At 59.3% G+C, this 17,426-nt stretch overlaps 1 protein-coding gene across 1 annotated transcript; it reads right to left on the bottom strand.

The window, feature by feature from the left end:
• Positions 1-1,033: 1,033 nt before the first annotated feature.
• On the bottom strand, positions 1,034-3,438 carry LY6H (lymphocyte antigen 6 family member H). The gene is made up of 4 exons (XM_032610342.1): positions 3,287-3,438; positions 2,682-2,809; positions 1,884-2,003; positions 1,034-1,573 (listed from the first exon to the last, which is right to left on the bottom strand). The coding sequence occupies exons 2-4, from the start codon at positions 2,746-2,748 to the stop codon at positions 1,338-1,340; spliced, it is 423 nt and encodes a 140-aa protein (XP_032466233.1). The 5' UTR covers positions 2,749-2,809; positions 3,287-3,438; the 3' UTR covers positions 1,034-1,337.
• Positions 3,439-17,426: the final 13,988 nt, after the last annotated feature.

Below are 17,426 nucleotides of genomic sequence, written 5' to 3' on the forward strand. Positions count from 1 at the left end.
GCCCAGGACCTCCAGACCCCTCTCCATCACTCCGGAAGAGGAGCCCAGGGAGGAATGCCAAGGCCAGCTCTGAGAGGAAGTATCGTTCATTCCAGGGAGTCCAGGACCCAGGAGTGACCTCGGGCTGGGTCAGCCACAGAGGGATGAAGAAGAACTGTCCGAGAAAGCCTGGAGTGGCCGCCGAGCGTCCCGTGGTGAGCCTAGGCCACAAGATGAGCCTCGTGGCCAGTGGGTGTGGAGGCTGGGCTGGACTCAGGGGTGCAGGGGCTAACTGAGGGCTCACTGCTGGAGCAGGAAGGGCCAGGAAAGCAGCAGCGGCCTCAGGTTGACCTCCACGGTCAGCCTCCTCCCACGGGAAGCACCCAGGCCATCTGTGCCATACCATCCCCTGGGCAGGGGACTGGCCTTCAAGACCCTACCCACGGCGGCGCCCAGCGCAGGGTGGAGGCGGGGGTGTGCCTGCTTCTGGGTCTGGGCCCTCGAGGTCCGCGCGTGAGCCTGAAGGGGCCCCGGCAGCTCTCAGGGCGGCTGATCACCACCCAGCGGGGAGAGAGCTCTGGAGACCTACACACGGGCATGTCTGTACGCTCCCGTGCGCACGCACACTGGGTGGACCCGCCCGCGCTGGGGCACACCGGTTCAGGGTCTGCTGTGACGCGAACGTGTCGGGGGGGCGTGGGGGGCACCTGTGGGCACGAGCGCATGACGACGTGAGAGCGTGGTGTGGGTGAGGAGTGTGCCCTCTGCGGGCCTGGGTGTGAGTCTGGGCACGGCCCCGTCCCCGGTGTGTGCACACACCGCTGCAAGGCCTCGCCCTCAGGCCTACCCTGTGACTTTGCTCATCTCAACTCTCACCGCCCCTCAGGCCGTTCCCAAACTTTACCAGGCCCACGGTCCCCTGGCAGCTCCACACCACAGCCCCCAGGGGACGAACGCTGCCCTCCCTGCCCCCGTCCCCTGCCCTTTCTCTGCCAGGAGGAGCCCCCACACACAAAAAAATATCCCCACCCAGGCTCAGGCCCGGGTCTCTGGACTCAGAAGTGACTTAACTTCTCTGTAGAGGATGCCCTCACAGCCAGGCTGTCGGGCGGGGCCTGGCTCAGCCTGGTTTCCCCTCCGAGGCCCGGGGTCCCAGCCTCCTGCTGGACGCCTGATTCCTGGAGATGTCCTGCTGGCTGGGACTTGGAGCTGGTGGAGAGACAGGGAGGGGCGGGGGCCACAGACTGTGGACAGGCCAAGGCTGCCCCCAGCTTCAGCCAGGCCAGGCTGGGGAAGGGGCAGCCACAGGCTCAGGTCTGGCGGGACGAGTTCAGAAGCTCTGCAGGAGGGAAGGGACCTCAGGGCCCAGCCCAGAGGAGGGTGGGCCCCAGGCCGAGCAGGAGTCCCCCCGCCAGGGCCCAGGAGCTGCGCCCTGCCAGCGCCACCCCGTTGCACAAATCCTTCTCACAGCAGTCCACATCTACTTTCAAGATCCCAGAGTTAATGAAGCCCATCAGATAGTCTGAGAAAAAGTGCCGCTTCACGAAGTCACAGGACGAGGCACACATCTTGTTCACAGAATGATCCTTCCTGCCTGGGGAGGAGGGAAGGGAGCCTGGGATTCGAGCCCCACAGGGCCTTTTCTGCCTGGTGCCCAGGACCCAAGCCGGGGACCCTCCAGGTCAGTTCAGGACCCCAGAACAACAGAACTGAGGCTTCAATCCACCCACACTGTCCCCAGCTACATGAAAAGGGCCACAGAAGGGCCAGAGAGGGTCAGGCACCTGCTGACTGTCACACAGCAGGGCAGTGCCCTGCCCCCAGACCCATGCTCTCGTCCGAGGCCAGAGGGACTCTGATGACACCGCCGACCCCTCCCTACCCCAGGCTGGAGCCTGACTTACTGCTACTGGGATCTGTGATCCGGACACTGGCACACACCGTGTCTGCCGGCTGGCACTGCTTCGGGGTGCAATGACTGGAGTTGGTGGTCAGCGTGCAGTCCTGGCACCACAGGCCATGAGCTGGGCAGGGCACAGAGAGGAGGATGACCAGAGGGACAGGGGTCCATGCCAGCCAGCCCCTTGCGTCCTCCCCACCTGCCTCGCTGCATGTCCTAGGAGAACCATGCAGCTGTAGGAGGCCGGCACTCCTTGACCAGGAGTGACCAGGCCAAACTAGCACCCGGAGGACAGGCTGGGATGACCTGTGTGCCTTTGGGCAGGGTGGGGTGAGGGTGCCACCACTGGGACTCCGGAAACCCCTATGCCCCCCCCAGGCCCCACACACACGCACGGTGCGTGCACACATAGCCACAAGTATCACACCTATGGCGCCCTCCGGCACACTCCTACCCCCTCACACACCAAACAGGACTTGATGGGAGTCCAGGTGGGGCTCTGAGAAGAGATGGAACACAAGCAAGCCGGCACTAAGCCGGGAGCAGCCGCTGGACCAGGGCCCAGGAGGAAAAGGACCCATGCCCTTAGGAGCCAGGAGAGACCCGCGCGGCTGGAGCTGGGGCAGCGCCAGCAGGGGCCACACAGGCAAGCGCTGGGCTGGGGTCGCTGGGTTCCAGAGGGGGTGTGTGTCTGATTGGCATCGTCAGAGAATGGCCGCCCCACACCTGGTTCTCTCCGGAGCTGCCTCATACAGGCTCTCAGGCGACCCAGCCTACCCCTGCCAGCCGCCCCCAGACTCACCGGGGCCAGAGCACAGCAGAGCGGCCAGCAGCACCAGGCCGAGGCCCTTCATGGCCGCAGGCAACATGCTCCAGGCGGGCCTCAGGAAGGCGTGGGGTCTGCAGGCTGGGGTCGTCTGGGGCACAGGCCTGGCAGGGAGAAGCCTCGATCAGGAGACCAAGTCCCGGCCCAGCTCGAAGGACCCTCCCCTTCTCTGGCATCCTAACGCAACCTCCTCCCCGGAATCCAGGGCCAGGGGTCGTCCGGGAGCTCTCAAAGCCCCACCCCCAGCCCATCCCCCAGAGCATCCACCATCACTGCATTCCCGCCCCCCCCCCCCCCCCGAGGAAAATAGGTCTGCCCTCTCCGGCAGGGTGACAGCTCGAAAGGCCCGCACCCCACGCTCCGCACCTGTGGGTAGGAGGGTGGGTCGGGAGGCGCGTCTTATCCCTGGGGAGCGATAGGTGCGTCCGGAGAGGAAAGGGCAGGACAAGATGCGAGTGGACAGTACCTGCCAATGGGGGGAAGGGCGGGCGCCTCGCCCCCACCCCACCCCGAGCGGGGGGACTGGGAACCCGGCGCGGAGCCTCCTCCCCTCGTCTCCCCGTGCGAGCCTCAGCTCTCACCGCGGATCTATGCGTGGAGCGCGGGCCTCAGGTCGGGGGCGCACTCACATCCCTGGGGTGTCGCGACTCCGGGGCTCCGGGAAGCGCGGGCGGCGCGGGGAGAGGTGCCCTTCGGTCTCCCTGTGGAAGGGAAGCCGGGTGCAGCCTTGTCTTTCGGGGAACGCAGCCGCAGACACGGACCCCGCGCGAGGGGCGGGGCGGAGCCGGGGCGGGGGCCGCGCGGGGGGGGGGCGGGGGAGGCTGGAGACTCAAGGCCTCAGGCGTCTGGGGCTCAGGGCCAGTGCCGGGTCACCGTCCCGGGCCGTCCTGGGCCACCCTGACCAGCCGGCGCCCTGCTCGCCAGCGCACGCCAGCCCTCTCCGGCTCGGGCTCCCTCCACCCGTTCCCGGGCGCTCTCTCCACCTCTACCTCCCCTCCCCAGGCGTGGGCAGGATCCCTTCCCCCTCTGCTTGGCTGAGATCCCCTTGGAATTTCTCGGAAGAAGAACGTTTACTGCGAAAGGAAAGGACACGGCACAAAGACGCAGAGAGGGAGGGAGGGAGTAACGGGTGGCAGGTGTTAGCACAGGGCCCTGTTCACAGCCCTTGGGCCCTCCCGTGACGACCCCACCAGCAGCGGCAGCCCCAGGGACTGCTGCCTTCAGCCACGCCCACACTCAAGAGGGCGAGTCCCAAATCCTGGTCTGGGCATTCAAGGTCCTCCGCTGCCTGCTCTGGCCAGTTTCTCAGCTTTGTCTCTCGTCTTCCGGTCCCACCAGGCGTCAGTCGTGCTGTGCTTTTGCATCTGCTGTCCCCTGTGCCTGGAATCGGTCTCTGCTGGGTGCTGAGTAAACGAAAGCTACCCTGCAAGTGCTGGGGTCGTTCCTTCAGTCCTGCCCTCATTCGTCCAACAAATATTTATGCAGACAGCCCAGGACCACCCACTGGTGTGTGGCTTCAGGTATGCTGCATACCCCCCCACCCCCGTGAGCCTCAGTTCCTTCGTCTGTAAAATGAGGGTGTTGCTAGTAACCACGTGGAAGTGTGTGAGGGTTACACGAGACCCACAGGGAGAGAGCTCACCATGCACCTGGCCCAAGGCGCGTGCCAGCGAGAGGGAAGGCAAGCAGGGGACAGCTGGGCAACTTGACAGGGGCTACAGAATGGGATGAGCAGTAAAGAGGGAGCCCTGGGGGTGTGGACAAGGCCTCTCTGATGGAGCCGGTGAGCGTGGAGGAGGAGAGCTGGCAAGCTTCAAGGTAAGAGCGAGCAGGAGTGTTGGGGGAGGGGGGAGGGGAGGGGAGGTGGTGGGGATGGCTCAGGCCACAGCAGAGAAAAGGGCTGGATTTTGTCCGAAAAGCTCTGGAGGCAGGCAAGGCTTGGGGCTGGGCAGAGTCCATAGCCAGTCATCCTTGTCAGAACTGACACATGCATTTCAGAGTTAACACACAGCCTCCCCATGGGACTGGAGGCAGGGCAGATATCCTGGATGCCCTGCCACGAGGCCAGCCTGTATCCCTTTTGGTCAGCTGGATTCTGACTCCCTGTGCAGGTATAGGGTGGATGTGGGTGGCACTTGGGTGGCGGGGAGAGGGTCCCTGCTGATCACAGCCAACTTACTCCTGGACTAGGAATCTCTAGTTCTATCCAAAGTTCTGTCCAGATACTTGGAAGATCCCTGCCAGACCTAAGGCAGGGCAGCCCACCCCAACATCTGGGACAGGTGGTGTGTGGGGCAGGCTCTCAGAGCCCCCAGCGACCCCCTGGTATTCTTGTCCTCGTGCATCCCTTTTTTATTTTATTTTATTTTTTTGCCACTCCGCACAGCTTGTGGGATCTTAGTTCCGCAACCAGGGATCAAACCTGGGCCTTCGGCAGTGAGAACGCAGAGTTTTAACCACCGGACTGCCAGGGAATCATCCCCTCTCCTTGAGCATGGCTGGACTCACTTGTAGTGAAAACAGTGTGGCACAGGTGACAGGATGTCACTTCTGAGGTTGGATTATTAAGACCGTGGCTTCTGATGCGGGCTCTGCCTCTCGCTCTCTCAGATTGCTCACCCTGGGGGAAGCCGGCTGCTGTGTTCGAAGGCAACCCTGTAAAGAGGGACCGAGGCCTGCGAACAACCACCCAAGGGAGCTTGGAAGTGGACCCACACACACACCCAGCTGAGCCCTCAGATGAGATCACGGCCCCAGCCGACAGCTTGACAGCAACCTCGTGAGAGAATGTGAGCCCGATGTCCCAGCACCTGGGTTCCTGACCCACAGACACTTCGAGAGCATGAACAGTATTGTTTTAAGCCCCTAAGTTTGGGGGTAATTTGTTATGCAACAAAAGATAGCAGGTGAGTAGGGACTGGATTGAGCATGACAGGGGCAGAAGCCAGATGTCCAAAGAGTCATGTCCGAGGAGTCTGGGGCCAACGCTGGGGAATGCAGCTCTGGGCCTGCTCCTCAGAGAGCAAAGACCCTGCTCTCTCCATGCTGGGCTTGGTTGCCAGGGGGACAGAGATCCCTAACCCGGCTTCTGAGCTACTCTGCCTTCCTCCCAGGGCACGTGGGACGGTGTCACCCTACCAGGATTTTTGCAAACAAGAATAGCCATCAGTCATGATCAGCAGAAGAAAGAGCAGAACGTGCACACGTGTGGCCCTGGCCCTTGCAGTCTGGACAGCCCCCCCATGGAGCTGGTGACCGCTGGCCTTGACCTCCCTCCTCCCAGACTGACCTGGCCCAGATGCCCAGATGCTGGCGAGGGGCGCCAGGATCCCACCCTGCCCAGAGACCCTCTGACAAGTACCCACAGCCTGGGGTGACTATGTGGCTGTGGCCCATCTCATGCTCTCCTCAGGGTCGGGATGATTGGTGGCCAGCTGTCCCCACGGCAGAGCCGCTTCAGGTGGTCAGGACCACGGACAGCGTCAGAGGCTTGTGTCCTTCACCCACCGGCTGCTGCGCATCTGGAGTTCCGAAGCGCACGGAAGCAGGGGACTGGCCTCTGGGTCAGGCCCTGGCAGGAGAGGGGCAAGGTTCGGGTAACACCTGAGCTGCGCTGCAGGGTTTTCTGCCTTGTGTTTTGGCCGACGCCATCAGAATCCCTCCAAGCCGTCCAAGATTGTAGGTGTGGCTGTGACCCGACCACCCTCCCTCACGGGGAGGACCAGCCTAGGGTTGACAGGGACATTCACACAGCGAACACTTCCTGAAGTGCTGCTGAACTCGGGGAGAGAGAAAGCCTCTGGGCCCCAAGGACCCCCAGAATAGTGGGGAGAAGCCAACAGGCTGAGTGCTGGGCGCTAAATGGTGGCCCCAGGAAAGGTGTCCACCTCCTAACCCCTAGAATCTGTGAAGGTGACCCTGTTTGGAGAAGGGGTCTTTGAGGGTGGGACTAAGTTAGGGATCTCGAGATGAGGCCGTCCTGGATTTGGAAGGCAGGGCCCATCTCCAATGTCTGGTGTCCTTATAAGATAGAGGAGAGGGACAGACACAGAGAGAGGCCACGTGATGGAGGCAGAGACCGCAGGGATGAGGCCACGGCCAGGGACACCTGAAGCCCGCAGAAGCTGGAAGGCGCCGGAAGGGTCCTCCCGTGGAACCTCCTGGTTGTTTTAAGCCACAAGACAGTGATTGTTGCAGCAGCTGCAGGAAAGCAGTACAGAGTGCGATAGGCGCTGTGAGAGCAGAAGGTGCCCCCCCCCCCCAGCCCCGGCTGGCCATCCTGAGCTCCGAGTCCCCGGGGGCGCCTCCTGGGCTGGGCAGACAGCAGGGCGCTCCTCTCCCGCTCACACTCAGATCGTCCGGGAGGGACAGGCAGCTGCCCCCCCACCCCGAGATCCAACCAGACCAGTGCAAGGAATGGTGAGCCGCTTGGCCTCATCCTCACACAAAAACACCCCAAGTCACAGGGAGTTGACCCCATGTGGACACTCCTGGGTGTCCCTGCCCTGGGCGCCCCTTAGGGGCTCTGTTCTCATACATGCACTCAGGAGGTTTCATCCGTGGCCAGCCCCAGGGACCCCAGACCCCAGGCCCTGTGGCCAATATGACCAAACGTCAGACTCAGATGAACCACAACTAGGGGTATATAACACCTGATGAGTGCTGCAACCCCCAGTGGATGGGGCAGACCCTACAGGACTGACAGGACTGACCCTAAAGGACGAACAAAACCAGAAGCAACGCTTCTGATTGCTGTGACCCTGATTGATTAAATCATTGGCCATTGATTCAACCTCCAGCCCATCTCCCCTCCCCGGACATCTGGGGGTGGGACTGAAAGTTGGAACCCTCTAACCACAAAGTTGGTTCTCCTGGCAACCAGCCCCCTCCTTAGGTAACCGAGGGGCTTTGCAAAAGTCACCTCATTAATATGACAAGAAACACCTTTAAGACTCTGGTCATTTAGGAAATTCCAAGAGTTTGGGGAGATTTGTGCCAGGACCAGGTGAAGACCAATATGTTTCCTGTTATCTGTCACAAGGCTCTACTGTTGTGAACATTTGGAAACTTTTATAGTAAGATGTTTGCATTTTCCATAATGTGCACGTGGCGAGGGGCTGGACCCTGTCCCTATATGTCTCGGTGACTGCATGAGAATGAGTTTTTAAATTCCCCAAATTTGTGCCACTAACTAGATTTGTCTTCCTTTAAGTTAGTCCGGATCTAGGAATCCCAAAAGGGGATACTGGGACCGGTCACAGGGGGAAATGGGAGTTGGGGATAGAAGGACCTGGGTTCAGGTCCCAGCTCTGCTGTAATACAGGTTTGTTTGTTTTGCTTGTATATCTTTTTACTTTTAGAGGGTTTTTTTTTTTCTTATTACAAAAGCAATCATTGTTGTCAGCGAATATAGTTTTGACTGTACTATCTTGACCAGGTTTTGAGGCTTGGCTAGAGATGGTCATTTCCCCTTCTTGAGCAGCCACTTAAGTGCACACCCAACCTCTTTCCTTAAAGCTCTCACACTCCAGGCCACTGTACACCCACCCTAACCGCCCCACGGCCAGGTACCAGGCAGTGAGGAACAGCCCAGTGGTCCAGCTGACCCCCAGCCACAGGCCACACATGCTGCCCCAGCCTGCAGTACCCCGCGCCTGGGTGCAACACCGTGTGGCCACACTATAAGTTACAGAGTTCTGTCTTTCTTTCTCCCGGTGTCATCCTGCTGGGTCCCGCTATCAAAAGAAATTTTGCATCTTATAAAACAGACATAGAGGCTTCCCTGGTGGCGCTAGTGGTTGAGAACCTGCCCTGCCAATGCAGGGAACACGGTTTCGAGCCCTGGTCTGGGAAGATCCCACATGCCGCGGAGCAACTGGCCCGTTGAGCCACAACTACTGAGCATGCGCGTCTGGAGCCTGTGCTCCGCAACAAGAGAGGCCGAGACAGTGAAAGGCCCGCGCACCGCGCACCGCGATGAAGAGTGGACCCCGCTCGCCGCAACTAGAGAAAGCCCTCGCACAAGAAACGACGACCCAACACTGCCAAAAATAAATAAATAAATTTATAAAAAAAAAAAAAAAACAGACATAGAAGGACCGGGGTCCCAGCTGTGCTGCTCGCCAGCTGTGTGACCTTGGGCAATTCTCTGCTCCCCTTGGTTTTTCCCATGTAAAGATGGGGTCCCTGATGCATGCGGTCAGCACGTGGGCCTAAGTGAGAGGATGCAGGTAGAAATCTTAGTAAAACGTCAGGCTTCATAAATGCTCAGATGATTTCTCCCCGACACTTTGTCCATATCTGTACCTCTGACCCAGCTGAGGAGGCTGTGCATGGCTAGCATCATTCTGATTGGACAATGACCGTGAACACCACTAGGCCCATTGCTTCCCTCATGTCCATCCACCCTTTTCCTGGACAGAATCCAAATTTTGTCCAGGTGCACACCTTTCTGTGAAGGTGACCTCTGCCCGGGGGTAAATCCTTCCTATTGTTCAGCCAGATGGGGTGAAACATTGGTTGGTAATTAGTTGAGTCAAAGGCTTAGAAAGCAATTCTGGCCAAAGAGGATGTCTGAAGGGAAGGTTTATGGAAAAGGTCCCTCACCGTAAAGGAGAAACTTGGCCGACCCTGCTCTCAGGAGGACAGAGTCGTTTGTGGCAGGTTCATGCTCCCATTGAAGACAAGAAAAGGCAGATAAATCACAGAAACGATCTTTTAAGACACTAGAAACCTGGAGAAGCAATAAGGACAAGACGGACTAAAATTCCCGAGATGGGAAATCTGTAGACTCGACCGGAAAATTTCACCACCACCTCCCCCGCTGTCTTGGGGCTGCCGGGAGCCTGTGGATCTGGCTCTGGTCAAGGGAGAGGCCACTCCTAGGGGGAGAGGAAACAAGCAGAGCTTCTGGCAATGACGCAGGGCAGGAAGGACAAGACCGGAGGGTCGAGAGGCCTCTAATGTATGGTTGGTCTCACACAAATTTTAGAATCCGTTCATCAATTTCCACAGCCAGAAAGTTAAAAACACAATGAAGCACCACTACACACGCACCAGAAGGGCTAAAATTTTTAAAACTGACAATACCAAGTGTTGGCAAGGTTGTGGAGCAACCGGAACCGTCTTGCAATACTGGAGGGAAACACTTTGGGAAGACGTTTGGCAATACGACTGAAGCTAATCATACGTATATCCCACCTCTGGTACCTGCCCAATGGAAATGAGGGGCTTATTTACACCAGAACATGTGTAAAGTATGTCCAGAGCAGTGTCCTGCATAAAAGCCACAACTGGCCAAATGCCGCCAGCAGTAGACTAGGCAACGGCCCTGGTATTTCTGTACAATGGAACACAGCACAGCAACAAACATGGGAGTGGATGGACTGCCAGTACATACAGCTGTGTGGGTGATTCACAGCACAAGTCTGGATAGGAGACATGGGACACAAAGTAGCTGATGCCGTTTATACAGGGTTTAAAAAGGAACAATTTGTGAGGAACTTCAGGGGATAGATTCGGGCAGGAGGGGCACAGGGAGCCTTCTGGGTTTCTGGAATGCTTTGCATCCTGATGTGAGTGGTGGCTACATTGCCTATCTATGTATATATATTATATATGTGCTACATATATGTTATATATATATATCTAATGTCATCAATCTGTACACTTAAAGTTTATATACTTAGCCGTATGTAAATTATATCACAATTCTTTTCATGAAGGAAACAAAAAGACATCTACAAGACTGTTCATAGCAGTACTACTTGAAACAGCCCCAAACAGAAAATTATCCAAAGCTCGTCCACTGTAGGGAGATAAATAACTTGTGGTATATTCACGTGACACAATACCGTGTAGCACTTGAAAGAGGCAAATGATATCCAGCCACAACAATACAGATGAATCTCAGAGGCCTCCGTGAGTAAAAGAAGCCAGACAGGGAAAGGTATGATTCCAATTATACAGACAGGTGCTACTAATCCACGACATCAGTATACATCAGTATACTGCTCACCCTTGGGGGTGACTGAAGGGGACATGACAGGGACTCCTGAGGTGCTCTTAGTGAATTGTTTTCTGACCTAGAGGCTGATTACATGGATGTTTTCACTTTGTAAAAATTCATCAGCATGAATTTGTGATTGGAGCATTATTCTCTATGTTGGTTATAACTAAAACCAAACGAAATCATGGCATGAAAAATGGGTCCCCTTCTTCTCTGGGTTGTCATGCTTGTATGTGATGTCCGGAACTGCAGCAACCACCTTGTGAGCTTGAGGGGCGTTATCCCAAAAACTGATGATTACAGAGTGAAGAGATGCAAAAGCTCTTGTGCTGTTGAGTCACTGAATTCAAGAGTCATCCTGGGTCGGCAGAGGCCGGGATTAAGTCACGACAGCAAGCAGAGGTCAGCACCATCAAGTTTCTGGCTCCAGTTAGTCTGGTGGCTGATTGTTCGAGGGGCTTCGAGCCCTGTCATATAGCTCAAGAATGTGCGTCAGGCTATCCTTTACCTTTGAAGCAGAACTGGGAGTCTTGGTGACTGATCTGTTGTCTCTGTTATGGTTAAGTTATTTCCCTGGCCTGGTCAAGGGCAAGCACTGTGGCCAGGCTTAGATCACAAAATAGCTTAGGCCTAAAATGGCTTCTCTTATTGGTCTTGAGGGGCTGCAGGGTACAGTGGCTTGAAGTAGGATCTTAGTTTCCTGACTGGGGATCAAATCCAGGGCCATGACAGTAAGAGCACTGAATCCTAGCACTAGACCAAAAGGGCTAGCGGGCTTAAAGCAGGGCCTAGGTTCTTGTAGCGGCCTACGGGTCCACGAGGGTCAAAGAAGAACAGCAGTGATCCCGAGCGGTCACCTGGCATGAAGAGCCCACTGAAGGTGAGGCAGCACCACCACGAGGGGCGCACGGAACCAAGGACCACAGATGTGGTGGCTGCTCTCCACGCACTGGACGCTTGAAGAAGGAGAATGGCAAGTCCCAAATCTCTGACTCGTGATGCAGACTGAGAGCCAGGGTTTCGCTGAAAGGAGCTGGTTTCCTGCTTCTGGGGGCTGAGCGCACCAACGGCGGGGGGCAGCTGCTCACGCAGGTTCTGCTTTACAACAGCCGACACCCACCAAGTGCTCAAAGTGAAGTTAGAACATGGATTAGGACCCAAAGGGTTCCAGGGCCGTCCTGAATGCCCCCCCGCCGAGCCTGCCTTCTGACCAAAGCAGCCCCCTCCAGCGTCCACTGCCCCTTTGAAGACCCTGGGGGAACCATGGAGCACAACAGGGAAGAGGTTTGGAGTTTCAGTGGTGGGTGCTGCCCTTGCACCCAGATGGGTGGAGAAGCGCCAAGGGTTGGACACTGGTTCCCCCAGCCCGGAGGAGGGGTGGTCACTGCTGTCCTCAGCACCAGCCCCTTTTCTGCCTTGAGGTTACCCCTTGCCCTGAGAGGTGCATGGTGCCCACCACCTCACTGCTTGATTGGGGTGGGGTCTCCTCGGACCCCAGTGGGCCTCGTCAAGTTCTGGTTCCAGCTCTGAGAGTGGTCCGGAGCACATTCTTCCCTGCAACGTGTTTGCCCAGTCGGCCTTGGCAGGGCTCTGGAGAAGGATCTAGAAGCAGAGGGTGGGAGCACAGGTTCTGAGCGGTGTGACAAGGTGCCTCCCCCAGGCCCGCCCACTCCTGCCTTTACAAGGAGGTGGACCCCGCTGCCCTGCTCTGAGGGAGGGAGATGAGGGACAGGTAGGAGTCCGTTCCTGACCAGCCAGTGTCTGAGGGGCTCACCAGTGCCTGTACCCAAGCCAGGCCTGCTCCGTGGCAGGACAGCACCTTCCTGAGCAGGGTCAACTGCTTTGCGTGCATTAATCCGATCTGAATGGCAGATGGAAAGAGGCTGTGGCCACCTCGTCACCCATGTGCAGAAACAAGGCAGAGAGGTGGAGAGGCCTGCCCAGCTCGAGCTGGGAGCCCCTCTGAACCTCCTTCTTGTTTCACTAGCCAGGACCGTAGGGAGGGCCAGGAGGCGCCTGGAGAGAGCGGGGGTGGGGGGCCAGGTTTCTCAACCGCCCCTCCCCAAATGTGCCCAGACGGAAACCTGTGGGGCGGCCGGACCAGCACCTGCTAGCCTTCACCTGAGGTTCCTCATTTCACCCTCCCGGTGCCTGCTGTAAACTGAGATGTGAGTCTTGAGCCAAGCCTGGGTTTGAATCCCAGAGCCCCAATTCCCTGGGGGTCCTGGTGAGCCCAGAATGAGAACAGGCACCAGGCTGGGGGAATGAGGAGGGGCAGTCCAGGAGGGAGGCGGCTCCAGCAAGAGCAGAGGCGGGGGCTTCCCTGGTGGCGCAGTGGTTGGAAGTCCGCCTGCCGATGCAGGGGACACGGGTTCGTGCCCCGGTCCGGGAAGATCCCACATGCCGCGGAGCAGCTGGGCCCGTGAGCCATGGCCGCCGAGCCTGCGCGTCCGGAGCCTGTGCTCCGCAACGGGAGAGGCCACAACAGTGAGAGGCCCGCGTACCGCAAAAATAAATAAATAAGAGCAGAGCGGGACCCCGCCTGGGCTGCAGATCAAGGGGACTGACCCCTCCCGTCCCAGTCCTGCTTCAAAGTCTGGGCCCTGGAGTCTCTCACCTGCAGCTCAGGGGGCCCAGCTCCATAACAAGACCCCCAGCTCCCTGGGAGCAAGCAGCTCGCTGCCTGAGTTCTACCTTCCCCAGGACTCTCTGTGTCCCGGCCCCCATCACCCAGAATCCCCTGCCCCATCCCCGCCCCACCGGATCCTGGAGCCACAGCCTCCCACTCAGCAAGCTCCTCAGGCAGTGGGCAGGGCCCTGTACCCCAGCTGCACTCCCTGCCTCGACTCCCCCCCCCCCCCCCAAGCTCAGGGCCTGGGCCAGTCCGCCCATCCCTGAGTCTCAGATTCCTCATCCACACGGCCCGCCATGGGCTCCCCCATCCCCTCCTCCCCACTCTCCCCAGGGGTCTCACCTCGCCCCTCTCCCACCACCCCTTTCCCCAGCAGGACTGCTGGCAAAAGCCTTATACCTGAAGTTCTGCCACCACACCTGCCGGGAGTCCAGGTGGGACGTCCCGGGACGCGGGTCCCACTGCTCTCCCTGTGCGGGAGAAGCGCTGCGGCCGGGAGGGCACTAAGGGCCCAGCCCACGGCCCGGGGAGGGGCGCCTGCTCGCCCTGGGCCGCAGCGCTGGCTTCTCGCGGGGGCGCGTCCCTGCCGCCAAGTTTGACTTAAGTGACGCCCCCCCGCCAAGTGCAGACCCCCCCCCCCGTCCCGAGCTCAGCCATCAGCGGCTTTCCTTTCTTCCCGGCGTCCTAGGTCCGAGCTTGCGGGGTGGGCAGCGCGGGGCGGGCGCAGTGCAGACGTGAGGTCTTGGCACAGAGTGCCAAGCCCCCCCCATCCCCCCTCTTGCCACGCAGCCCCGCCTAGCCCGCGTAACCGCTCGCCGATGCAGGACACAAAGAGCTTCTTCATCCCTTTCTCCGGCTGCAGAGAATCCGTACAAAATTACTTTCAGCAGTAACAGCTCAGCGCAGGGGAGGTGGGTCCCTACTGCCAGGAAATAAATGCCCTGCAGGATGTGCCCCTCGCCAGCGCATTTTCCCCAGGGGGCGCCAACACCAAGGCCTGCAGCCCTAGGCAGGGGTGGGCGAAGCCGACGGTGGGCGGGGCCAGAGCAGCTTCAGCCCAAGTCTGGGCGCTCCGGCCCTCGTGCCGGCGCGGAGGCCAGGGGTCCGTGGAGGTGTTAGAGGGCTCACTCGTGGGCGAGAGCGCAGCTCCTGGCACGTGGAGATGTCCCCACATCGCCGTCCGAGAGCTGCACAAGGAAGGAGATGGGAGGAAGTTTGGGTGGAGAATTAAGGAAAAGGGTGGCTTTTCAGGGACTTGTTTTTATGTTCTTAGTGAGAGACACTTGAGTGTGTTTACATGCAGGAGGAGAGAAACCAGTCCAAAAATTAAACACAATCACCATGCAATCCAGCAATCCCACTTCTGGGCACAGACCCCGAGGAATTGGAAGCAAGGACTGGAAAAGATGTCTGCGCACCCGTGTCCGCAGCGGCATTATTCGCATATCCGCGGTGCCTAAAACACGGTGGCGCCCCGCAGTCCGCGGCGGATGGAGGATAAACACAATGTGGTCTCTACGTACGACAGAATATCATTCGGCCTTTAAAAGGGGGGAAATTCTGACAGGCGCTACAACATGGATGAACCTCGAGGACTTTACGCAGGGGAGGGGGATGGGGAATGAGCGTTTAATGGGACAGAGTTTCAGTTTTGCAGGTGGACGTGGTGATGGCTGCACACAGTGCCACTGAACTCTACCCTCAAAAACGGTGAACGTGGCAAATTTTATATTATCTGTATTTTACCAATTAAAAAAATTTGGGGCGGGGGGAGGAAGAACCAGGAGAGAAGGGAGGGGAGCTGAAGATACAGGGGAGGAGAAGGAGGCCAGGGATGGGGAGGCCGGAGGAGGGGCCATCCAGAGGTGGGTGACGCTGGGCATAGGGTGGGCAGGGCAGCAACCTCGGGGCCCTTGCCCCCAGAGGCCTGGCTTCTCATAGAAGTGGGGGGGGGGCGGGTAAGCTGAGGGCGCAGGAGCAGGGCGTGCTGACAGGCACCGTGGGCTGAGGGGGGTACCACAGGCAGCCCTGCAGCTGGCGCCGGACACCAGGGATCCGTGGTGGGGCTTGGGGGGCAAGGGAGGTGAGACTCTCCGAGGTTAATGTGGATGGGCCAAGAGTGTCCAAGGGTTAGAGGAAATTAACCTGGGGTGTGGACGTGTAGAGGTGCGACGGTGGGCAGGTTGAACAAATGGAGGATGGGGGCCTGGAATCAACAGATGGCTCCTTACACCCTGATGTGTCTCCTCACGGGGTCCTGGGGTGCAGGGGAGTCGCCCCCCGGAGACCACCGGGAGCCTGCTCCCTCTGGCCAGCCCACCCGCACGTGCCTGTTTCTCAGTTATGGATTTTCAGGAAAGAAAGAGGCTGTGCCTTACCACCGTCCCTGGGAGCTGCCTGCTTGGCCAGTCAATGGGGGGCCATCAGAAGCAGAGAGAGAGCCCACGAGAGGACCCCTCACGGCCCTCTGACCACCGGGTGAGGACGGTCTGGACTCTGATCTAAGAAGGAAGGCCCTCCCTCTGCTCCCAGAGGCGGAGACGGTTGGCTGCACAGAGGGTGGGAAGGAGCCCGGAACAGAGAGGGGGGCAGGAGGGCCAGCGCATCTGCAGCCCACATCTGCCCTCAGAGGCCCCCACTGGCCCGTGCTGTGCGCAGCCAGGCCAGGCAGATGCCCTTCCCGCACCCACAGCACCAGACCTCCACCCCTCAGTCAGAAGCGTTGTCCATCCTCACCAGGTCTGGGTCCAGTTCACTGTGGTGACCCCAGAGGCCCAGAGTGTGGTTCACAGCACAGACTGGGGCCACGCCGCTCCCAGAGAGAGATCAGGGCTCATGTCTTCCTCTACCACCTTCCCCTCTGCCAGGGCCGGACGGGGTTCGGGACGGCCAGTGTGCCCTGTCCACGGCCGGCACCAAGGTCTGAGGACAAAGCTGCGCTGCCCACCAGCCAGGAGGAACAAGGTGACTCACTCGGCCAGAGGAGGCCAGGTCTGGCGGGTGGGGGACCCACACCCGCTGCGCCCACGAGCCATTCACGGGAGCCAGCCCGACCGAGCAGGGCAGAGCAGGCAAGGGTCTGCAGGCAGGAAGCTGGGCTCCCAGGCAGGAAGCTGGGCCCCCAGGCTGCCCAAGAAGCGCGCTGGGTGCGCGTGGGCAAGGCTGAGGGAGAAAGCCCTGACGTAGAAGAGCAGAGGCTCTAAAGTGGGTCTCGGGTGCCCACAGGGCCACCTGCCCTCAACCCTGTCCCTTGGGGTCTAAGGGAGCCATGTCCCCACCCGGGGGGGCTTCAGGAGGGCCCTTGTCACGGAAGCCTGGGGTCAGAGAGTGCAACCCAGCAGGCGTGTCTGAGGCCAGAATGTCTGGGGGGGTTGAAGGGGGGCCCCACAATCACTCTGACCTGAGGGCTGGGGGCCTCGTGCACTCCTGTGGGCCACCAGTCTTGGCCAGGCCTGGTCATGTGACTGCGTTCCTCATGAGCGGGACCAACCCCCAGCCCCTTGCTGGGATGCGGCAGAGGGAGCAGCGCCCGCTGTGGGGAAGGAGGGGTGAGGTGCAGACTGGGGCAGGGGTGGGTGGGGAGGGGGGAGGGGCAGTCAGGGTGGGGCTGAACCTCTGCAATAATTCCTTGTCGGTAAAGCAGTGATGGTAACACTACCCAGCCCTAGAGTTGTTGAGGACAAGTAAAATGACATTTAATTTTACTTAGTGAATTAAATGTGCTAGTATTATTTGCACCTCGGCCGAGGAGGAGCTGGGCCCGTCTGGGGGGACAGGCGGTGGGTGAAGCCTCCCTGCTCCCTAACAGTTCTGGGAACCCCTGTGGAGCCCTTCCTGGGAGCAGCTCCTGTGACCCCAGATCAAAGCACCTGCAGGAGGAAGCCGGGTCTGCAGGGGCAGCTGGGTGGGGTGGCCGTGGACACAGGCCTGAGAAATGAAGAGGGCAGGTCCAGGGCCGTGAGCACCAGACTGAGGGAGACCCTGGCTGGAGAGTGATTTTAGCCTCCAGGTGGGGAAGGGCTGGGGGTAGCTGTTAACGGAGGCCGGGCAGCTTCCTGCAGAAGCTGAGGATGGCCAGGCC

This window comes from Phocoena sinus, chromosome 17 (genome assembly GCF_008692025.1).
Source record: "Phocoena sinus isolate mPhoSin1 chromosome 17, mPhoSin1.pri, whole genome shotgun sequence".
NCBI lineage: Eukaryota > Metazoa > Chordata > Mammalia > Artiodactyla > Phocoenidae > Phocoena > Phocoena sinus.